Source organism: Podarcis cretensis, assembly GCF_951804945.1.
Source record: "Podarcis cretensis genome assembly, chromosome: 6".
Lineage (NCBI taxonomy): Eukaryota > Metazoa > Chordata > Lepidosauria > Squamata > Lacertidae > Podarcis > Podarcis cretensis.
In genome coordinates this window covers 77,648,967-77,673,422 of record NC_137175.1, presented here as the reverse complement: position 1 = coordinate 77,673,422, position 24,456 = coordinate 77,648,967, and the positions used below count along the sequence as shown (strand labels likewise).

General features: G+C 40.2%; 2 protein-coding genes across 6 annotated transcripts in view; one reads left to right on the top strand and one right to left on the bottom strand.

Annotated features, from left to right (window-relative positions):
* SLC44A3 (solute carrier family 44 member 3) overlaps positions 1–6,493 on the top strand; it is a 96,772-nt gene extending 90,279 nt beyond the window's left edge. For all 5 annotated transcript variants that reach the window (XM_079981366.1, XM_079981367.1, XM_079981365.1 and 2 more), the window contains 4 exons: positions 1,696–1,833; positions 2,697–2,933; positions 4,718–4,813; positions 6,273–6,493. In XM_079981366.1, coding sequence (XP_079837492.1) covers positions 1,696–1,833; positions 2,697–2,933; positions 4,718–4,813; positions 6,273–6,284 — 483 coding nt within the window. In that variant the 3' untranslated portion in view covers positions 6,285–6,493. The remainder of the gene's footprint in view (positions 1–1,695; positions 1,834–2,696; positions 2,934–4,717; positions 4,814–6,272) is intronic.
* Positions 6,494–7,761: 1,268 nt separating this feature from the next.
* Positions 7,762–24,456, bottom strand: part of CNN3 (calponin 3) — a 29,090-nt gene continuing 12,395 nt past the window's right edge. The window contains exons 2-7 of the mRNA XM_079981683.1: positions 17,833–17,954; positions 15,787–15,853; positions 13,309–13,446; positions 12,371–12,487; positions 9,938–10,084; positions 7,762–8,887 (exon numbers count right to left, since the gene is read on the bottom strand). Coding sequence (XP_079837809.1) covers positions 8,540–8,887; positions 9,938–10,084; positions 12,371–12,487; positions 13,309–13,446; positions 15,787–15,853; positions 17,833–17,954 — 939 coding nt within the window. The 3' untranslated portion in view covers positions 7,762–8,539. The remainder of the gene's footprint in view (positions 8,888–9,937; positions 10,085–12,370; positions 12,488–13,308; positions 13,447–15,786; positions 15,854–17,832; positions 17,955–24,456) is intronic.

Sequence of the window (24,456 nt, the reverse complement as noted above, 5' to 3'; positions counted from 1 at the left end):
TCTTCAGTTGTTTCCAGAAAGTTCAGATAGTGGGCGTCTGTCGTGTCTCGACAGGAGTGCTGCTCTGCAGAACAAGGCCCTGCTCTGAGTCTTGATGGAGTGGGTTTCTGGTATCTTTAGAACTTGAAGGAAAAGCTATATTGTAGACCACAGTGACTTACTAGGTATATAAAGGATTAAGTAGTCTCTCAAATGCTTTGGGTGTAAGTGTAACTGAATTGTCTGTGTTCCAGACTTGCTAGTTTGTACTGCCGTTGCAATTTTGGTTATCTTGGTCTTGGACTTGCGGTGAACATATGAACTAGCAAAGGATTTAAGTCTTTAACAAAACATGTTAAAATTGTCAAAACAACAAAGAATCTTGTTAGTTTGTTTCGACTACGGCAGACCAACACGGCTTCCTATCTGTAAAGAATCTTGTGTTATGTTAAGGACTAACAAATTGTTTTATTTGCTATGCTTGTTAGTTGCTTGTTACACAGAGGTGTCCAAGAGACTTAAAACATGTTTAAAAACATTATAATATTGACACATTCGTACTAAAATGCATGCAATTTATAGAAAACCTACAACAACATCCCTCCATATCAGCTGCAGGAAGGTGTGGCAGCACAGTAAAAGCAAATACATCATCATAGTAGTCCATCAACAGCCTGGTGGGGAGGAGTGAGTTATGTTTTTACCAGGCACCGTAAAGATGTCAGTGAAGGTACCAGGCAGATCTCAGTAGGGAGAATGTTCCGCAGATGGGGGCTGCAACTGTAAAGGCATAAGTTTTCATGGATTTCATTTCACCTGATATAAGTCCACAGAAACATATTTCAAAATAAATGCTTGATCTTTAAAGTGCCACAAGGATCTTAGGTTTTTTTTGCTGCAACCAATGAACTCTGTCACCCCTTTAGAAATTGCTAAAGTAGTCAGCTACCAATAGAATTCATGTTTGCAAGTTACGTTTCGTTTGATTTTTCTTCCACCTCCACTGCTATATTAAGTGCAATGATGTACATTCATTAAATCAAAGCCCAAAACTTTCCTAATTATGAAAAGAAAATTCAAATTTGGGGCATAAATCTTAGTCTGAGCGACACTTTTTGGCAGATGCTGAGGAATTTTTCAGTTTCAAAAAAGCAAACTAACTGTAATGTATTCAAATCCCAAATAAATATGGAAAACTATAAATTCTTTTGGCAGAATCACTTTGCTTTCTGCTAATCTCTGTTAAGAATGCCAATATGAGATGGCTTTTTAAAAAATAGTTCAAGAATGATGTAATTCTTTTTCTTTTTCTCCAAACAAAATACGACTGCTTTCAGACGGCTGAAAAGAATAATTGTACACAGTTTCACACATTCCTCTTTCATTTATATACCCACTTTGTACTTCAGTAACTAAATCCTTGAGGAATGCTAGGCATTGATCTTCAGAGATTTAAAGAAAACTGTTTAATTTGTGGTAAGAGGTTTAGCTGTATTTTTTTAACTTTGTTAACCATTTCAGTTAAGAAGAAGTTCTATGGTTTTTGAAAATTAGGTTCAAAGATTATGCAAGATATTTTTCATAGAATTATGGAATGCTTTTGTCAAATCTGATTTTGAAGTAACTTTGGCTGGGTTAAGATTTCTACCTTCTACTTTTCTTTCTCCTTCCTTCCTTTTTTAAAAAAAACTAAACCAATTTACATTCTAATTACAGAATGCATACACAGCAACAGCCATAAATGGGACATACTTTTGGACCTCAGCAGAAGATGCTGCTGTTATTTTATCAAAAAGTTCAGCTAATGCCACAGCAATCAGCTGCTTCAGTGACTTTGTTATATTTCTAGGAAAGGTAAAACCTTATTATCACTGTGCCATTGATTATTAACTGAAAATACTGTCTTGTCAATATTTTTTGTAACAATGGAATTCGAAAATCTCAAAGCTCAGTTCTCCTCGCATGGCAATTAATATTGCTCCTTACTTGAAATCTCCCCTAATCAGTACAGTATAATATATAGAAATAAATTAGGATTCATGAGTGATCTTTATAGAGAAATAACAAAGTTTGACATTTTTAAGTAAACAGGGAAGTCCTGTTTGAGTTGGGTTGGGCATTCTGCAATATTGTGACTTGGCATTATATGAGTTTGAGTTGCAGTGCCTTTCCTTTGCGCCCTCCCTGACTTCCTATTTTGTGTGAGTCAGAAGGGCAAGCACTAGGAGAAAACTAATACCCCACCTGAAGACATCTTAAGAATACCTTACAGATAAGACCAGTGGTCCCTTTGTGCACACTGTAGTTTCTCCAGTCCTGTTGTAGTAGCAAGCTGGCGAATTGTTGTGATGTTATAACTCAGAGGGAATCAGGCTGCACAAGGAGAGGAAGGAGATAATCGCACAAGCATGAGGCTTGTTCATGTAATGCCAAACCATAATTTGCCATTACATCTGAAGCAAGCATTGGAAAATGGTGCTGCTTTCCTCAAGCAGTTAATAGTCTTAATTTAAGATAATATACAGATAAGAATTAAAAAGAACAAAGCATACAATTTTGCAAGAAGAGGGAAGGTTTGAAATAAGACATTCCCTGTAATCTTTTGAATGCAATAATCTCTAAATGCTAAATACACTTAAATGTTTTGGTCATCTTTGGTGAGTGAAGTCTGCAATAGCTTCTTCTGAAATATAGTCTCAACATTTATTTTCATACAGGTGTTTGTGATATGTTTCACAGTTTTTGGAGGTTTGATGGCATTTAACTACAACCGTGAATTACACGTTTGGGTAGTTCCACTGCTGCTGGTTGCTTTTTTGGCTTATCTCATCGCCCACAACTTCTTATCAGTATTTCAGACAATAGTGGATGCCCTGTTGCTTTGCTTTGCTGTTGACAGAGAAACAAATGATGGATCTGCAGAGAAACCTTACTTCATGGACCAAGAATTAATGGTAAGCAGTTAGACAAAACTTTAGCTTGGGCAAGTAAGCAGGCACTTCTGTAGGTCTGTTCACACCCGGATAATCTTTGCCATGTCTTTGGCCACAGAGGTGGAGATGAGCCTGGTCTCAGTCACCTTCCTGGGGTTGGGGAGAGCTTCACTTAGAGGAGATGGAATTGAAGTTGCATCAGTGGTTCTGCCTCTGCCTTAAGGCTATGCAATAACAGTGAGGTGGGACTCTCTTCAAGCAACCCATTAGGTCCCTCCCCAGCATCCAGACCAGCTTTTTCTAGACAGGGTTCAACTCCACATTCTCACTCCAGTCCTTTGGAGTGAGAGCAGTCCTCCCAAGAAGTCTCTACAGGGCTTATGACAGAATCAGATTGGGTTTACATCCAGATAAGTGTGTGTAGGATTACTGTCTTAATATGATGTGCAGTACAATCTGGTGCACGTTTACTCAGATAATCCCTATTATGCTCAGTAGGTTTTACTCCCAGGTGTTTGTAGGATTAAAGCCTTAAACAATTCCTTCTATTGTTGACCGCATCCTGTGATGTATGTATGATTCTTTTAGGGTGGTCTTTGGCTAAGGGGTTGGGCAGTTTCAAAAGTCTTTAAAGGTTCCTGCATACTTGGTTCTTGGTCTCTCTTACCTCCGTGCAAGGGGAGGAGAGAACTCTGTTGCAACAAAAAATTAAAAATCTGCCTTGCTTTCACTTCATCCTGCCTCCGTCCATTCATCTATGACCGATCATGGACCAGGGGGACTCAGTCCCTTAGGGAGTTGGGCAGCAACAAGTCAACCCCCCCCCCCCCCGTTTTTCTACAACACATCTTAAGGTATAAAAGCTAACAACATAATCAGGAAACCAGTCCCACTTATTTTCAGTGGGTCCTCCTGCTAATATCCTTAGCATTTTATCCTTAAGTACCAATTCTATATGTTTATACAGATAAAATCACATTCATTTTAATAGGAGTTCCTGATAATTGTGCTTAGGAGTATAGTTTTAATTATATATTTTAAATATATACCAACATTTCTTGGTGTGAGAGTATGCAAGTGTTTGAGTAAAAAGTTGGTCCAGTAGAACATGAAATGCAAGGCCAACAGAACAGCACTGATATTTTCCTCAACTATTCTTCTATCAAGAGGTCTAGAAAAGGACAACCAAATTGATCAGGGAGGTGGAGAAACTCCTTGATCGTAACATTTGGGGCTTTCTAGTGTAGAAAAAAGGTGAGTTAAGAGGAGACGCAATCAAGGTGTATAAATTTATGAAGAAAGTGAATGAAAAAACATCTTTCCTCCCTCATAACATTAAAACTCAGAAATATCCAATGAAGTTGAATATTGGAAAATGTAGGATGGGAAAAAAGTACTACTACACACACTGCATATTTAAACCATGGAATTCACTTTGAGAATGTGAAAGGCCACCTGGGTGGCTTTAAAAGATTAGACAAATGCATGGACAGTAAAGCTATATTCTGCCTCCACTGTTGGAGATAGCATGCCTCTGAATGCCAGCTGCTGGGAATCACTAGTGGGGAAAGTGCTATTGTGCTGAAGTCCTACTTTCAGACTTCCCATAGGCATCTGGTTGGCCACTGTGACAACAGGATGCTAAAATAGTTGGGCCGTTAGCCTCATCCAGCAGGTGATTCTTATGTTCTTAAGGGCAGATATTTTCCTTTTGCAAATATCTGTATTACCGCAGAAAACATCAGCTTTGGCTAAAAAGAATCAGAAGTAGGTTGTCAATCAACTGGTTGTTTTGTTCTTTGTAGAACTTTTTGGATCAGAGCAGCAAGTTTGCAGAGAACACACACAGAAATAAAAATATCCTTCATAACAAGGAATATGGCACAGAACTTCAGCCTATGGTAAGAAACAAGTAAATGCCATAATATATGGACATCAAATAACAAGGTGTGTTTTCTTTGCAGTACAAATGTATTTTATACTTTGTGTTTCCAGTACAGTACTTCTAGAGAGGGGAGGAGGATACTTTTGGAAGAATTATTCCTAATTTCAGAGTGGGATATTTTGCTCGTGTAAGCAGAACACTTACACTTGGGACGCGGGTGGCGCTGTGGGTTAAACCACAGAGCCTAGGACTTGCTGATCAGAAGGTCAGCAGTTTGAATCCCTGCGACGTGGGTGAGCTCCCGTTGCTCGGTCCCTGCTCCTGCCAACCTAGCAGTTTGAAAGCATGTCAAAGTGCAAGTAGATAAATAGGAACCGCTCTGGTGGGAAGGTAAACGGCGTTTCCGTGCGCTGCTCTGGTTCACCAGAAGCGGCTTAGTCATGCTGGCCACATGACCCGGAAGCTGTATGCTGGCTCCCTCGGCCAATAAAGCGAGATGAGCGCCGCAACCCCAGAGTCGGTCACAACTGGACCTAATGGTCAGGGGTACCTTTACCTTTACTAAGCAGAACACGCTTTAGCACCATCTTTCTGTTTGAAAGCCAAGCATAGTGGGTACATGAGCATAGTGCTACGTTCTGATATGTAATCTTCCCAGACCATATTAGGTATATACTGGAGGATTAGGCTGCCATGGCCTGTTTCTTCAATGTCGCTACATTCTTCCATTGAATAATGTAATTTTCCTTAAGCTGTATTCTACATATTTACCATAAAAAGGAGGGATACTGTCTGCTTGTGTGTTAATGAGATCAAGTTTTAAAATCAGCAACAAAAACAGCACTAACCAATTGCTGTTTTCCCTTTTACATGGGCATCTTTAAGGTAGAGCACAGATAAAGTATATAATATGTAGTTTCTCCTAAAAATAGTAGCAGCATCTTTAAAATGTTTCTGACATAATTTCACTCTAGTGTCCATTTAAAAAAATATAATTTTTGAAACAAACTAGTGTATCTGTAGCATAATTGACTTGAGTTTTTAAAAAATTGGGGGTTTTTCTGTGCATGGTTTTTACAGTAGCAGCCATCTTTTTTCTGCCAAAATAGTTTTTGCCAGGAAAGAAAAACTGCACGTAGTGCTCATGTTGTAAGCCCTGACAGAGCTTAGGCTCTTGCATATTTTTTCTTTTCAGAACTTTCTGGTGCGTGGAAATAAGCCAGTCAGGCAGTCTGGAAGTGTGGTTTTAAGTTTATTGTGTTTATGAATGGCTGTACTTGGCTTTCTCATTGTATGTGGGTCTTTGCGTATTTTTGCCAAAACAAAAGACACACGTACGCCAGCAGAATAATCTGAAGTATTATTTCTATGCCAATCTTTCTCTTTTTATCTCTTCATATGCTTTGTGTTGCTTTACAGACTTTGTCTTACCATTATGACTAATCCAATGCACTTTTCATTTTTCCTAACTATAGGCCAGAACTTGAGATGGTTCTAAAAGTACACAACAGAAACAGCAAAATTCAGATAAAAGTGAAGGTTACCAATATTTTGAGATAAATTATCTCCTAAATCAGTTTGTACCTCTTGCACTGGAAGAGATGATCAACTCACTCTAACTCTGAAAAACTAAAAAAATCAATATGTATGGTTTTATTGAAATAGTATTTAAAGACGTATTATACTAATTATCAAATCTGCTGTAAGTTTTTTGCACTTCGACATGATAAAACTGTCTTTTTGGTATAAAGCCCCTTAAGAAAGCACAATGAAATTGATTCAGCAACTTTTATATAAAAGTAACTCACAATTTACGTGCATTTAATTTGTGTGCATTCAGTTTTATGCACTTGGCAAAAAAAACTGTAGAAAAAAATAAAATGGGGTTGGTGTCTGAGGAAAAGACTTTGGCAATCCCACCTGCCATTGAACCCAATGTGTTTTTATTACACTTGATTTTGGCTTTGCATCCTATCCCTGGAATGCAGGCACAGCGTAAGTTGGGAGTCACCTGTATACAATGCAGCCTGGATAACATCTAAACTGTGAATAATCATGTCATAGATTAAGAAGCAGTGCTAGTTAGAGGGTCCCCTATGGTAAGGAGTACGTTGTGGAATCATGTTATCTAGGAATTTTTGGTAATGTTCATATGATTAGGTTCCTTCCATTGCAGTCCTTTATGGAGAACATTGTGCATGTCCTAAATTAACAAAACCATTGATGTCCTGAAGAACAATTGTATCCTGCAAAGGAGAATCAGTGATCAGTCAAGAAGGCAAGTCTTTAACAACAAAGACCAAGAGGTTGGGAATATGTGCTGTATGCATTCCTTTTATTTTGGCATCCTTCAAGGGACAAAGCCTCATTAAATTAGACATATTTATAGGCGCTATCTGGGTAAGTAATTGCACTATTTCTATACTGTACTACTTCTATACTGTTCCTTTTTACATACAAGAGTATTTTATGATAAACTTATGTTCCATTACATCAAATGATGATCCCCAACTACTAGTAGTCTGTTTGCTAAAAGAGTAGTCATTTTCTTTGTGTGCAGAGGGCAAGATGCAGCCTGACCCTCTACTGGTTTGCATATTAAGTTATGTGGCACACAACTCAGACAAGCCCTTATTTCCCCAAAGAACATCTGCACAACAGGCCTTTCCCCCCTTTCTGAGCAAAACCACCTCTTTATAGTCTCAAAAGCATACTGCTGGCTGCAAGTAAATTTTGCCTTGAATCTCTCTGGATTCTAAACTTTTGGCAATGAACTCTCTTTTTACAAGTAAAAGTTATAAGCAGCAAGGTAGAATCAACATGAGTGCATTACTTCCAATCTCCAGTGAATTGTTTTGTTGAAAAGGAAAGAATATGTTTTGGATAAGTTATAAACAAAGGGACAGTTGTAAATGTTTTCTGTAATTTGAATTTTGTATTTAATAACACAAGTTATCACATGCCTCCAAGAAAACAAAATTTATTTATAAAAAATACAACAAGATCGGTTTATGATGAGAAATGTGGCAATAAATACAATTCAAAGAAAAGGCAATTCTACATGGATACATTATGGCACAGGAAATAAAAGTCAACGCACCATCAAAACATGGAGACTTCTGTGGGCTCAGAATTTATACAAGCTCCCTTTTTAAGCAAGACAGCTCTTTTTCTATAAGCTTGGTCAATTTAGATATTGGAATGGAACACACACAATCACAAATGCACATTTATTATGTCTACTGTGAGTTTAGAGGTTAGCAAGCAAGTACTTATGAACAGACAGAAATCTTGCAGGTAATAAGCCACAACCTCAGTTTTTGTGGCATGGTCCACAATTAAGTCTTACAGTTTTCCACATAATGGAACTGTAAATAAAAACATTTTTTTAAAAAGGAAAGGGCTGATAGAGTATGTAAAATGCTCATTTCAGAACAAGGTTGTAAAAAAATGCATAGTTTTTATTATTAAAAGACTTGGCTGTATAAGAGAACTCCCCCTTTCACAGTATTCCTTTTTACTTCATATGCAGTTGTTATGCTGTAGACTGCAATTGTTACAGCACTAAAGGCAACTAGAGAAGGAAAGGGCAGAGAAAGGAAAAAGGAATGTTATGTAAGGCAATTATTTCCTTAGGTACATGAAGCATAATGTGTAAAGAAGACGGGTAACAATTCCACAAGGCTAGTTTCGTTCTTTACTGAATAAAATAATAAACTAATACTGAGCTTTTAAGGCAAATCTAATAATCAATGCCCTGGTCACTGTACTGACCGTGATAATCTCTCTGATATTCATCTTGGTATTCGCCGTGATAGTCATCTGGATATTCTGCCTGATAATCGCTATCGCTGATTTCTGACCCATTAGTTCCTGTTCCTTGACTTCCATTATGAATGACAGGTTCTGTTGGTGCAGCACAATACTTTGGATCATATACTTGCCGTCCAAGCCCATAAACGCTCATCCCTTTCTGGGAAGCCACTTTGTTGGTGCCCATTTGTAGTGAAATAGTGGTGTTGTCCATGGGTTGTAATGTGAGCTTCTGGTCATAAATGTCTCGTCTTGTACCTGGTGCAAGCATCCCTGCCTAAAAACAAAGGGTTTAAAGCAGTTTGAACAGCATTGGGACTTTTAAAATAATAATGAGTGATGGCAGGAATGCACGTGTGCATAACATTTTCCAGATACTAAGCTACTCAGCATGGAAGTCTCCTAAGTGAGATTCAGCAAGCAACAGACTCCTCATCCCATCACAGAAATCAGAATAAAGCACATTATACTACAAGGAAGAAGCTATGGGTGCATGCTGAGGATCTTCACAATTTTGTATGTGTATTGCAAGGATGAAGAGCATCCTAAGTGATTATAAACTGGGTAAGGAATTTCACAGCCTCTTTTATTATTCTGAGCTGCAGGCTACATCTTACCCCAAAGCTATTTAACTTCTATATGAAGCTGTTAGGAGCAGTCATTAGGAATTTGCAGCACAATGTCACCAGTATATGTTGATATCTATTGTGGGTTAGCAGGTCTCAAGTTCAGGAACTGGGTCATATTGCCTTTTCTGAATAGGGTTGCACTCCCCTTGAAGGAGCAAGTTTGTAGTTAGGAAGTACTCATTGAATTGTGTTTGTCAGCAACTGCAAAGCCCCCTTGCACAGCTTCTGTCCTATGTGTAAAGCAGACTGTGCTCCCACACATTAGCTGATGCACATCTTGACCAACCAGGATTTACCTCTGTGTAAGAGGGCTGGTTTCAGGGAACTCTCATGCACTGGAACCCAGCGCTAAACAGGGCTGACCTTGTACATCAGCTGATATGTGGGGTCCATCCAGTTTGATCTAGGTGTGAAAGAGCTCACTAGAAGAAACTCATGTACCTGAACCTGCCAAGCTTCAAAGAGGATTACATTGGACCAGCTGCCACAATGAAGAAAAGCTTCCTTTTAGCAGCACCTTGCTGCCATAGATGCTCTGAAGCCTCAACTTTCATAGTTCTACCCACCAATCATATTTGGCCCTTTAGGAAGATCCTGGTAAGAATCTGGCCCACGGATCAAAAAAGGTTACTCCCCCTCCCCCCAAATGCTACAGATTATATCATTCTAATGCAAATATGAAAGTAACTTTTGCTTACCTGACTAGCCCCTTTGTTAGTACCCATCTGCAGGCTTATTGTTGTCTGGTCAAATGGTTTATCAGTTTGCATCTTTGGATCATAGAGATGTCTCCTAGTCCCATAGGCAGTCATGCCTGCCTGGCTGGCACATTTATTGGTTCCCATCTATAAAGAGAATGAGGATCACTTGAAGAAAGGAGTTCTGATTGAGAATTACCATAAGTAAATGTACTATACTAGGCCAGTGTATTGAAGAATGTAACATATATAAGTTGTGATGGTGTGCTCAGTGCAGGGAGTTCCTGGTTTGAATAAGTCTGTTTCCTTCAGACAGCTGACCTTAGAAGGTGAGAGAAACAGAGAGGAGACCTTCAAATACATGGTAGGAGTATCCTGCTCCTAGAGCTAACAGCTCTTCTGCAGAATGAAGTTCTTAGGGCTGGGCATGGGAAATGATCCTTTAAGAGGGGACATGTTACTTAGTGACTTCCCTACCTTGTCTGACGGTTGCAGACATCACATATTGTCTAAATAGTATGGGAGAGCAGTCGTGGTACACATGACACCAACAACCTTGGGAAATGTTTGTTAGGCATGTTGTAATCAAAGATCTCTGTGGCAATATTTTTTTCAGAAATGCAGCCTCTTCCAGAGCTGGCATGTATCAATAGGAGGAAGTTGATGGAAGGAATGGTTTGAGTTTTCCAGGCACTGGAGAATTTTGAACTGCAGTGGAACCAGACTGCTGGTGCTTAATATTGAAAAGGTTGTAGCATAGCTTTTAAACAGACTTGTAAGAGGTGGGGTGCATGGATTTGAGGTAGAGAAAGGGAAGAATTTTGCAATGAGTGTACTGAGGAACTGTTTAAAAGGACTGTAGAGGTACCGTATTTTTTGTCCCATAGGACGCACCTAGTTTTTTTGGGGGGAAATAAAGGAAAAAAAATCCCTTTATTTCCCCCCCAAAAGCAGGTCGAGGAACAGCGGGATGGTGGCGCTGCACCTCCCTGCTGTCCCCCGAGCTTGTGGGGCTGGCCGATGTCTGCCCAGTGCGAGGGGCGCTCTGCTTCAGGGCACCCCGCCCGCCGGGCGGCAGGCTGCTATCCTCAGCGTGGGGAGCCCTGCGGGAAACTCCGCAGGGCTGCCTAGGCTGCGGAGGTGTTCCCGAAGCGCCGGGCGCTCTGGCATGTATCAATAGGAGGGCTGCTCCCGCAGGGCTGCCTAGGCTGCGGATGTCTTCCTGAAGCCTGGAGAGCGAGAGGGGTCGGTACGCACCGACCCCTCTCGCTCTCCAAGCTTCAGCGAAAGCCTGCATTCGTCCTATAGGACGCACCCAGATTTCCCCTTCATTTTTTGAGGGGAAAAAGTGCGTCCTATAGGGCGAAAAATATGGTAAATAAGCAAACCAAACATATTTGGAAAGGAACACCATTTAAAATATATGCTAATTCTAGAAGCTTCCGAGTTGAGATGAAGTTGGCTGGTGCTAAATTAGAATCATAGATACAGTAGATAGATCAGAAATCTGGTGGAAAAGAAAGAATCAGTTGTATACAGTTATCCCTGCATCTAAACTACAGAAAGGAAAACAAAGGGTTTATTAGAGTCAACTCAACTATATTAACTTCAAAGGATCAACAGAATGGGTTCCTTTATGCTCTGGTTTGGGCTCCTTAGAGGTGTATCTGTTTGGTCCCTGTGTGAAGCAGAATGTTGCAGTATATGAAACTTTGTTACCCTCATCTTATGTTCTTAAGATTTCAGCTAAAAAGAAATATCTAATACAAAAAGTACTAAGATGATGTGTGACTGCAGAGAGGGTTAGTCAAGCATTGTTACAGAGAGCCAACCTGAAATCTTCATGGCTGTATTCTACTCTACAAATTACATTGAGTGGTGTGGTAGAAATTGCCTCCATGGTTGTTCCTATACCATACCAGTAACACGTGTAACTTCAGCTGTGTAATTACAGTGCCAATCCACCTGATTACATGAACAGAAGATTCACACGTTTCTCATGTTAACAGGTAAACCAGATCTATGATGGACCAAAATAGAGCAATTCTACTGTGACCTACCTTATTCTTCCTCATGTATATAGCTTCCTCGTGTTGTTGCTGCTTACCTGGAGGGACAAAGTGATGGCGAGGTTGAAGCTATGCAGATGCACCAGAGGAAATGCCAGATTGGCTCTGCCAGGGCTTTGCCCCTCCAAGTAAGCAGCAGCAAGTGCCTCTTTCCGCAGGCTATTGCTGTGGCTCAAAGCCACTCCTGCTGTTTACTAAGCATAAATAAGTGTCCATTACACCTTAAAAGGTTTTCCTGTGTATACTGATTTACAACACAATCCCATGGATTCAGAAAGCAGCCCCATTGAGTTCAGTGGGTCTTGTTCCCAGGTATGTGTGTACAGGATTGCAGCCTTAGTGAACTTTCAACTTTTCTGCTTACCTGCAAACCAATCACACTTTGTCCAGCCTTCAGTTTTCCTGCATCAAAACTTCTTGCTTGCTTTTCTGCATATTTGACACCAATATCGATTGTAGTATGAAAGCCTTTGGTTTTTGCCTAGGAGGAGAATAAAATAACAGCATTTCTAATATACATTTTATTTTCGTTGTCCTTGATTTAACAATTTTGTGTTCAATTTTAAACCAATTAATGCAGGGGTCAGCAAACTTTTTCAGCAGGGGGCCAGTTCACTGTCCCTCAACCCTTGTGGTGGGCTGGACTATATTTTGAAGGAAAAAAAATGAACGAATTCCTATGCCCCACAAATAACCCAGAGATGCATTTTAAATAAAAGGACACATTCTACTCATGTAAAAACATGCTGATTCCCGGACCGTCCGTGGGCTGGATTTAGAAGGCGATAGGGCCGGATCCGGCCCCCGGGCCTTAATATGCCTACCCATAAATTAATGGATCATTGATTGTACAGTTTCAAGAGCTACCTGGCAACAGAGGTGAAGGCATGGATAACATCCCACAACTTCTGCAGGCCAAGCTTCATATTTGGTTTTACCAAGAGTAATATAATATAGCTGCTAGACGGCATACCTATTACATACAGTGGCGTAGCGTGGGGGGTGCGGGGGGGCCGGCCGCACCGGGCGCAACATCTGGGGGTTAGGGATAGGGTTAGGGGGCGCAAATTACTTGCCTTGCCCCGGGTGCTGACAACCCACGCTACGCCACTGGTTACATACATCCCATAGTTGAAGTATTGATCCTTTTAGATAGTAAATGTTGTAAGAATCCTAAAACACTATGCTTTATGAAAAGGTACCGTGCTATAAAATGGTTAATTACAGTTAAGCTATGAAAATGCATGGAACTCACATAGATCAATGTAATGCACTGGACTGCATATGTCATTATGTACATACCAGACCTGCTAGTGCCACCAGGGATGTCTGAACCTGGGTCATATTTCCGTTTTCAAAGAGATCATTTGCTTCAAATATATCATGTGGTTTCATGCCATATTGTTGTATGGCTTTTATAAAATTTCCAATGTTCTCCAGCTGAAATTAAATAAATGCATGATGGTCTTAGTGCTTGATATCGTTGCATAAGGCAGAACTAAATACTGTATGGGAAAGTATGTAATAAACTTGGAAGATTTTTTTAAAATAAAGAAAGCCACTTTGTAATTGGTTTCAAGCAATTTGGGGTGGGGGCACACACTGGGGCTGCTTAAACCTTTACCTGACCTGTTCTCCACTCTAAAATTCCCCCTTTCATTCCTACTTCTCTTTTTAAAGTGGCTGCAGGGGTGCCGACTTATAAAAAATATTGGGGGGGCGGGGGCCCATACCGACTTAGAAAAAAATATTGGGGGGGCCCCAAGACCTCCAAACCGCTGCTGCTGGGGGAACGAAAGGGGCGAGCCCCGGGCTGCCCCGACCTTAAGTGAACCTGTGAGGGCCCGCCCTTTGCGGCAGCCGATTGGCTGCCGCCGTGGGCGGTGAATATTAATGAGCTAGGGGGAATCCCCGCTTCTCGCGGGGCAGCCCCGCGAGATTGTTGATGGGTCGAGAGCCCGCAACCCCACCCCCTCTCTAGATCGGGAGTGGCTTTGTTTTTCTTAAATTATTGGGGGGGCAGAGCCCCCCTAAACGAATTTTTGAGGGGGCTCGGGCCCCCTCAGGCCCCATGGAGTCGGCGCCTATGAGTGGCTGTCAGGATTTTCTTACACATACTTGCATGTTTTTGTTTTTTGTTTTAATTCTATTCCCCCTGTTTCTCAAAGGAGACTCAAGATGGCTTAAACAATAATAACAACTGAATAAAACAATCTCTTTTAAAAATTCCAATGCACATTCAAACATTAATAATACCCAGTCTGTTTTAACAAATTTCAGCAGCACAAAAGTGAAATGGAACTCGGCCAGCATAAATTACAAAATTAACCAAAAGTTTATTTAAAGAGTCAGAGCTTCAACAGCTACCAGAAGCAGTATAGTGATTGGGCCTTAAATTCAACATTCAGCAAGGCATTCAATATAGTAGGTGCCACAACATAAAATACCCTGTCCCTAGGTGACAAGACACCAGCCCTGCTTCCTGAGGCTGAAGGATTTGGAGCAGAGCCCAGATGACGATAGGGAGTGTGCAGAGAAACGTGGAAGGAGGCGGTTCCTAAGGTGCCCAGGTACCAAGTGCCATTATGCACACAATGCGGAGATGGACTCATAGGTTCAAGATTGTTTTAAGCACTTGAAGAAGAAGCTTCCTGCCTTTGAGCTATAAATGAAATCAGCAAAGAATATAGGCCGATAAAGATCTGATGGTTAGCACACACATTCTTAACTCCTTAATTTTGTTTTACTTTGTTCAGATCTGCCAAACTGGCAGGTCTAGTTTTATTCTAGTTTTCCTACTGTATGCCAGCAGTTGTTCAAATCCAGTTTTCAGTGAGAGACAAAGTTTCTCAAGAAGGCAAGTGTTCTACTATGACCTTTCCTGTCTCAGTATCTATTTTCAATTTCATTTTGTATTGCCCATTTATTCTTTCCTGATTTGTGCAATATGGGTAATTACATTTGTTCCTGTAGTTCTATGGGTCATTTATTTGGAAAGCAAATACAATGGACCAGATTCCTTGGACAATTAATAATTTAAAAGTGTATACAGTGGTGCCCCGCAAGACGAATGCCTCGCAAGACGGAAAACCCGCTAGACGAAAGGGTTTTCCGTTTTGGAGGTGCTTCGCAAAACGAATTTCCTATGGGCTTGCTTCGCAAGACGAAAATGTCTTGCGAGTTCCTGCGGGGGTTTTTTCCTCCCCCCCCTTTTCTAAGCCGCTTATCAGCTGATCCGCTAAGCCGCTTATCAGCTGATCCGCTAAGCCCCTAAGCCGCTAATAGCGCTAATCCACTAATGGGCTTGCTTCGCAAGACGAAAAAACCGCAAGACGAAGAGACTCGCGGAACGGATTCTTTTCGTCTTGCGAGGCACCACTGTATAGCTGTAACAAGGGGGGGGGGCAGAATAGAAGGGCATTTGCGAAGAGAAAAAGATTTCACAAAGCCTAACGAAGTTGTAATCAAACCCACCACTTCTCTAGTTTCTACAATAATTGTCTAGTTTCTTAATATTCTACTCCCATAATATAAATTACCAGGTTTGGTACTTTCAATGGTATTCTAATAGTAAAAAGAGAAGCTTTATACTGTTTAATCATTAATGCTTGCAAGGTGAACAATTGCTGTTTCCTCAAAAATAAATCTGTAAAGGCGAAGGTGTTGAAGGCCTCACTGTGACAATAACTGTCATTAAGCTTTCATTCATGCATATTTTCTCTCTCCTTCAGAGACAGACACTATATTATTTGAATACAGTATTTAAATTAGTTTGTTTACCTGATGCCAGTTTAGTTTGGATTGATTGATTTTCTTTACTGATCCCGGGTGAAGTTTGTTGATAAGCCTGTAAAAACCAATCAAGTAAATAAACTGCCTTTTTTTCGCATAGCCACCACCAATTTTAATCTCCATATTACAGCACTACTAATGCACAGATAAAAACCAATATATAGTTGTACCTTGGAAGTTGAACGGAATCCATTCCGGAAGTCTGTTCGACTTCCAAAACGTTCAAAAACCAAATTGCGGCTTCTGATTGGCTGCAGGAAGCTCCTGCAGCCAATCAGAAGCCGTGGAAGCCCCGTCGGACATTGGGCTTCCAAAAGAGCATTCATATATAGGAACATTCACTTCTGGGTTTGGGAGCCAAAACATCCGAGTTCCAGGGCATTTGAGATCCAAAATACGACTACATATTTTATTCGCACATACAGCTTATTTGGAAGGCAGTTTGCATAATAGGCATGCTGGTAAACCCACTTTAGAAGGGACTTGAGCCACATATCTGAATGTCCTCCTTGGGGGGCGGGGAGGAAGAAAATGAGAATGTCAGGAAAAACATGCCATCTTGTGCGATGAGTTTGTTACATTTTAAATACCTATAAATTTTAAATACACTCATAAATGGAAATGAATGATTCATGGGGGGGGGGGGTATGAGTGAGCAAACCCATTCACCCTTTCTGCCCTATCTCATTGCAATCTGTTGCTTTAAGCAGTTTTTCCCTTGGCTCACTTCTGGAGTTTGAGCTAGGCTGGTGGAAAATTGCTTGAAGCAGCTGAGCACAATGAAGTAAGGGAAGACAAAGAATGTTGTTTCTCGCTTCATATGCTGCTTTTTGTATCAAGGGCAGATCTCTTTCTTAACATGTGAACAGGCCCTTAGAAACACGATTAGATAGGCTCAACAACTTTGGTTTCCATAAAAAGAGCCAACAAGTTTGTGGACATCCAAGAATTTTACTTTTTGAAATATGGCAACCCTAGCAACACTTAGTAATTTTACTGGAAACGACAGGATGGGAGTGTTATTCTGCTTGGATCCTACTTGCAGGTTTCCACAGATATCTGGTTGGCCACTATAAGAACAGAATGCTCCACTAAATGGACAATTGGCCTGATCTAGCAGGCTCTTATGCTGATTTTAATTGCTCTTTGGCAGGGAAGGTTCTGGTGTATTATCCTATTCCCTTTTCAGTGTTGCTTAGAAGACACAGTAGTGATACCAGTGCTATTATTGTTTGTGTTTTGTTTTTTAAGAGGAAGAGAAAAGGCAGAGCGAAGGAGTTCCCAGATATAATGGACAACGGTGTTCTTTTATTTTTAAAAGTCATATAGAAAATATTTTGCTAGGTGCAACTTTTATTTATTTATGCAAGGGCAGCTGCATCTTCCAACATTACCTGTTCTATACACCTGTTAATAGATAGCAGCCCTGCCCTCTTTTGTGTATTGTAATGCTAAAAGAGAGAGAGAGAAGTGGGCATATCCAGGGAATGGCGAAACAGAACCCTGCCTGGGGTGCAAAATCACCCCCGAATTCTCCGACTTGAGGAAAGAGTTACTTGTGTGCGGTGAGAGGCATGACAGGCAAGTTCTTTGGATTGCAATTGCCTCAGAATAAACTGAGATGGGGGGAGGGTTAGGGGTGACAGGATGACTAGTGTTGCCACTGCTGTCTTCATGCTCACTACTGACAGGTGCTTTTAACTTCTCCCAACTTTTGCATGCAGCCCTCAAAGCCCCCTCTCCACAGGGGACCCAACTAGACCCTGCCTGCCTGCCTGCCTCCCTGCTTGCCAGTTGAGATGGAGGGCTCAGCTGGTGGCTACTGCAGTAAAGTGATGGGGGTGGGTGGTGCTGATAAAGTTCTCTACAAAGGGTGCAAGGGACCCTAGTACGTCTTTGGGTATATCTGGTAAAATAATAATGGGGGGAAATCACAGTGTCCTAGAATTAAATGTGGATCTTATTTCTGAAAAAGTTGGCTACTGGCCTAGAAACTAAAGAGCTCTGCCTGAAATAAAGCATGATGTGGCTTACTCGCACAGTATGATGCCATCCTTTAAACCCAATTGAAAGTTGGCTCCAATGCTCATGCCAGTAACTTCTTCAATCCAATTGCGGAGATCTTCCTCTATCTGTGGATCATATTTCAAAGCAATCTGCAATACAAAATAATGATCAATTCAACACTTTATCTGATTTTAATAATGCAAAATTTATATTTGATTAGACAAGGATATTTTATAAAAGCATCTGAAAATGGATCCAATGCTATCCCAGAAATCAGCGTCACTAATTAGTATAAAGTATTACAGTATTTATCTTTCTAAACCCTAATGATAATTTTCCGCTGTTCAAATAAACCAAAGGGTTTTTTCGTTGGAAATCTCTTGTCTAATGTCTATTCTATTCATAAGCATACTCTGCTGATGCAAGTATTCACTGAAATTCTACATGACCTTCCTTGTATGTCATTCTGTTCACTTAGCAGACCACTTGCATCACAGCTGATTCATAACATATAAATTAACAGTTCAGCACTATAGCAACAGTAAACAGTAAAAAGAAAAAAATACATTCCAATACCAAATTGTAAAACCACTTTTGCATTATATTACCCCATTCCCATTCATTTATCATTTGGAAAAGTACAATGTTAGACACAAGGAGGGAAAGAAATAAAATCTGGAGCAAATCTGAGTCAGAGAAAGCAGTTAGCAATGCAATCCAATGTATGTTTATTTGGAAATAAATTCCATTAAAGTTCAGCAGGGCTTGCTCCCAATTATGTGTGCACAGGATTGCAGTATAAGGGTAAAAAAGACTGTTCTTTCCACTTCTAGTTGTATATGTAGATACACCTCAAATTAAAGAAAAACCTAACATACCAAACTCAAATCACAGATTTATTACTCTTTAACATACTTTTGGGCAGTTAATAAGCAGAGTTGCTTGCTGATGAATAGTAAAAGAAAATTGCCCCCTCTAGTCCTCACACTGATTATTCTAAGTTGGATTAGGAGAGGTAATATTTTACTCTTTTACTGATATTCCTGCTTAACAAGGAGTGAGATATGTATGTTCTCCAAGTCTCTCAGAATCTGTAGGCCGTGTGTCGAGCCAATATTTCACAGTAATACACAGTGTACTCTCTGCTTGTATGGTGTTGCTACGAAACACAGCAACGTGTGAAATGATGGGTACAGCATCTAAGAAACGTGTTTACTTTTTGCATTCAGTTTTGAGACATCAATAAAAACAAATGTGGCTCTTGTTTCAATATCACCTTAATAAAGCAAGAACATTACAGTACAATCCCTACAGCCTTCCAAAGGCCACTGAAGCATCACTCTACTGGCAGGATGACACTTACACTATTGGAAACACCTTGGAGCGCCAGGAAAAAAAATTCTGGGTGTGGATGCCCCACCAGCAATGTTCCACTGGTGCAGAGGGTCAAAATGGGGCATTCTGGGAGCAGCTATGGATTCACAGGATGCTAAGCCTCCTTCCCCTGACGTACCTCCTACAAAGGTCTGAAGCTACAACAGCACTAAGACTGGTATGGTAATTTCCCCTCACTGAGGTCAATGGGCAGGAAAAACCATCTTGGGGGAGTTTTGCTGAGAAAGAGGGCTAATAAATATTTTAATTAATGATTTATTTATTTATTTTTTAATGGGGGGGTTCATGTCTTAGGTGGAGCAAACCAACAGAGCTATGGATGTGGTGGTTCTTCTACATGGAAGCATAGATTCACTGCTTCTGCTGAGAACAACCTGCACATACAGAACTCAATATCCGTTTGGCACCTATTAGGAACTTTCCACAACCTGCTCTCTACACATGCACAGATATGGGGGACACCACTGTTCTATCTATGGTATCTTTAATTAAATCCCAGACACAGTAATGCCCATCATCAAATGCAGTAATATTCACAATCGACACAGCATACAATCAGAAGGACACATATTGTTCTTTAATTTTAATTCTAATGGTTTAAATCAATGTTGTTAATCATCCATTTGTCTCAAGAGACAATGGGGTGCGCCTCCAGGGGTGAAGCCAAACTGCTGTGTTAGCAGCACTAAAGTGACCTCCCCTGGGGTGCAAGCCTGGGCAGTGTGTATGGCGGTCCTGGGCTGCTCAGATGACAAGACCCCAGCCTAACCCTTGGACTTGCTGATGTGGTCCAAAGGAAAGCAGAGCAATATGTTTGGCACCAGCCTGCCTGCAGGAGTTGCTGGAAGGAGGCATACAAGACGCCATCCAACCATCTTAGGGACTCCACTCTGGATTTGTATAGGGTTTACTCCTTAGCCTTTTCTTCTTCCAAAGATATCTCGCAAAGTAGTGGAAGTTTAGGATCAGAGCTTTCCTTCCTACATGGGCTACCTTCCCAGGTTGATGAGCCTCATCTGCCCAATCAAAAAATAATACAATATGTGTGTATAATATAGTTTGTTGCTTCTGAGTTGATACCCTTTTTAATAATTTAGAGATTGTTAAAAGAGCATGTTATCACAAGAGGCTTTCAGAGAAAGGCATTCAGCTGTTGAGCTGGAGAGCACAAAGGGTGAGTAATGTTTCTATCCAGACCATTTATTACCAAGGAATGTCATCAATTTTGTTGTTTCTGCCAAGTCATCATTTTTCAATCTTCATTTCTCAACCTTCCTGAACATTTGAAACATGATATTTCCATAGTGAGACAAGGAGTAAAATACTCAGTACCTTGAAATGCTTCTTTCCTCACTGTGCTCCAATAGCCCTGGACTTGCCACATGACACGTTACCAAGAACTCCAAAAAACGTTTACTACACACATGCAGACAATGCTGTATTTGTATTCCCCCGCCCCACCATTTCCTTCACAATATCACTGAACTAGGTAGTTTTTGGGCAGACCTGCAGTACTCATCTGTAAAGGCAAGTAAGTCATTTGTAGCTCTAATAATAATTTCATCAGATTTTAATATTCTATCATGTCCAGTACTTGTGTAGTAATTGCTTCTGTGCTATAAGGTGTGTTGTTCACATGATAAAAGGCTACCTGTATGATTCTGAAAGAACAAATAATTGCTATTCTCTGAAAGATTACAGCATATTACATTATTAAAAATATAGAAAGTGTTCACAAACTATGTACCTATCCTAAAAATAAAATAAAATAATCTTCCACTCATAATATTACAGTTTCTAAACCTCATGGCTGCACAGATGTGATTGACAAGCCAGTTTCAGACTTTCTTCACACATTAAGACCTAAAGAAGTAGGGATTGAGAGTCACTTTCCTTGGCCTGTCATTGCCACATTCTACATACACCAATCTATGACCTTTGTACTTTGGACCAAAGGTCTGAAAAGGAACAACTATGTACATAAAGCTAGACATATGTAGGAGCTAAAAACAGTTTCTACTCCTGCACAGTTTAAGTTTCCCATAACATGGGTCACCAAAGCACATTCAGCTGTATGTGCCCAGATGTTGCTTTTCAGATCTTAGAATCATAGATTGTAGCGCTATAAGGGACCCCAAGGGTCATCTAATCCAACACCCTTCAATGCAAAAATTCTGCCCACAGCCTTGAACCTCCAGGGTGGACTCGAACCATCTAGTTAACAGCCAGACACACTGACCCACTGCATCACTGGAGGATGTCTTCCCCTTTATGGGTTAAATTCAGGGGCTGGGCCAGTAGGGTGACCAACACTGCAGGCGAGGCCAGAAGGAACAGTCCCACTCACTCCTCTTCCATGTATTCACTGTATGCTGGGAGAGTCTGAATAGGACTAAAGAATATAGGCAATTTTACTGGAATCTCAAGAATCCACTGGCCTGCCAGTAACTGGGAGCAAGAATTCAATGACCTGCACAATCTCCATTACCACCAAAGCCAGAAAAAATAAGTAAAAAGGGCAAAATAAGTTATGCATATAAGAAGTACAATATTTGTTCAATCTGTACAGTCTAGCTATTCTTCACATGGAAATTGTGCAGAATTTATTTTTAGCTCAGGCTACAAAGCTCAGGCTTCCTTTTTCTTTTTTCTTTTCCTTTCTCCTCCTGCGATGAGGTTTCAATATTTTAATGTTGTATTTTAATTTTGTTTTTAAGTTGTATTCATTCAATTTGTTTTTATTATCGCTTGTTAGCCGCTTTGAGCCCGGCCTTGGCTAGGGAGGGCGGGGTATAAATAAAAATTATTATTACATGCAGCCCTGTTTATAGGACTGGGCTTCAAGAGAAAGCAGAGTTGGAGGACTCTCTTCTGTTTTCATCCTGGAGCAAAGTTCTTAACCCAAAGTACTGTTTCTGGGTTAGCAGAGTCTGTAACCTGAAGCGTCTGTAACCCGAGGTACCATTGTACTTTGCACTTACAATCATTCACTCTAAAAATGAGCAGGTGCTCAGGTCATAGCTGTCAACTTTTCCTGTTTTTAAAGGAAAATTCCCTTATTCTGAATAGTATTCCTCGCAAGAAAAGGGAAAAAGTTGACAGCTATGGCTCAGGTATATAAGCTTAGAAGTTGCAAGACTGGAAATGGAGCCACAAAACAGGTCTGCAAGTTGCAGAGCTGGAACTGGCACAGACAGTGCTTTTATTTTTTCTAAAAAAATGTTTAGGGGTACTCTCATTTTCCTACTCATATTAAAATACTGCCCCTCAATGAGGCCAAACTTAGATTCACAAAATGTTTAGGCGTATGCGTACCCCTGCGTCCCCCCAGAAAAAAAGCACTGGGCATAGGAACTAATCATATGTGGGAAAATGAGATTTAATAAACAAGAATAAAGAATAAATTAAAAGTGTCCAAAGCTGTAATCCTAAAGTGGTGGTAGGGAACTGAAGTCAGATGAACTACTATTTAGCAAAGGTCCTGTGGGTTTCTTGCTAGCATGGGAGAAATGCTCTGGTATGTTTCCATGCATTCTGCATTTCTTTTTTCTTTCTTTTAAACATCATTTTCCTCCCATTTGGAAAAATGTTTTCCCATTGGGATTTTTTTTTAATGCCCAATTTGGGCAATTTAGATCAAAGAAATTTCCCAGACCTCCCCAGCATGCACCAAATATTCTCCTTTTTTGGCCCAACTGAAGTTGGACCTCCTATGCCAATTGGGCCAAGGTCTCATAAATTTGCAGTGTCAGGGAGGGGGAATAAAATATATCCTATGGCACATGGGACATATAACTATAGCTGAAATGTAATTGAAGTCACTACCTATTAATGTTATACATATAAAGACAAGCCTTTTGTTTTTCTAAACTCTTGCCAGCTCTTAAATTAGTTAATAGGAAAAAGGTAGGTGAAAAGGGTAGTAACTGACATAACAAAACAGTTATAATTACATTTATATATATTAATATTTAAATTTATTTTAAGGGGTGTTGCTGTTTATTAACCATTCACTTTTTATAAAGTTTCCAAGAAGTATGGGTACAGACTGCATAAATTCAGGAACAGCTATAAGGTATTGTACAGAATCACTATAGTATGACAAAACAACAAAACAAAAAACAACATTAACTTTATCCTGCTACATATCCAGAGGAAACTCAAACTGACTCAGGAAGAGGATGTACAGAAGCAGTTATTACAATATCCAGTGTTCATTAGGAATAAGGTTAAGACCACAAATGTTTTGGAAATACAAATAATACCAAAGTTATTTTTTTGTCTCTGAAGGTTTCACATGATCTAGAAACATAGATAAGGGAATACCATGTATTTACCCATGAATGTTTATATCTGGCTCCCTGATCCACTCTGTTTTGACTTCATAAGTTTTTCAGCCAGCAGTACATCCCAGACCTTGGTTAGGAAAGGATGTTTGGTTCAGAAAAAAATGCCAAACCAGTTAAAATAAGCCACAGTTTGTAAGCCAACAAGTAGGTTGGCATGGTGCAAACTTACTAGTGGAGCCAAGCTGGTGCTCATGCTGGTGGTCTGCACCACACTGACCTCCTCACCCCTCTCACCCCATTCATAAGCAGCAAGCAACTAGCCTGCCAGGAAGTTAGATTAAAGGCTTCACACTCACAGGTGAGGTGCTTCTGCACCAGACTATTATTATTTGATTTTATTGTTTTTAATTGTTTTATGCTGGGACCAACCAGATAGAAGGACAAATAGAAATTTTCAACTGAATAAATTAAATAGACAGGTAATATTGCTCAGGCTTCTAGTAATTCATTACCTAGTACATCATGTAAAATTAATCTCTGCTTTGGCAATGAATTGATCATAATTCTTTCACTTTTCTGCTCTCAGCCTTATAGGAGCCACATTTATTCTGATTAGTGCTACAGATTCTTTAAAAAGCTACTGAATCTTATATTTTTCAAAGACAGAAAGGGGTCATTGCTTTTTGTAGAAATATGTTGTGGTACAATGTTATGATCTTGCACACTGCACATAAACTAACCTTACTAGTCTGCAAAGGGCATCAGTTAGAAACAAAAATAATTAAGCAGTACATGGGTACCTCAATTTAAGAACAGCTCTGTTTACAAACTATTCTGTTTACGAATTTTGCCTCGGTCTAAGAATGGAATCTGAATGGTGGAAGGGCACTGGCAGTGGGAGGCCTCATTAGGGAAAGAGCGCCTCGGTTTAAGAATGTTTTCGGTTTAAGAACAGACTTCTGGAACG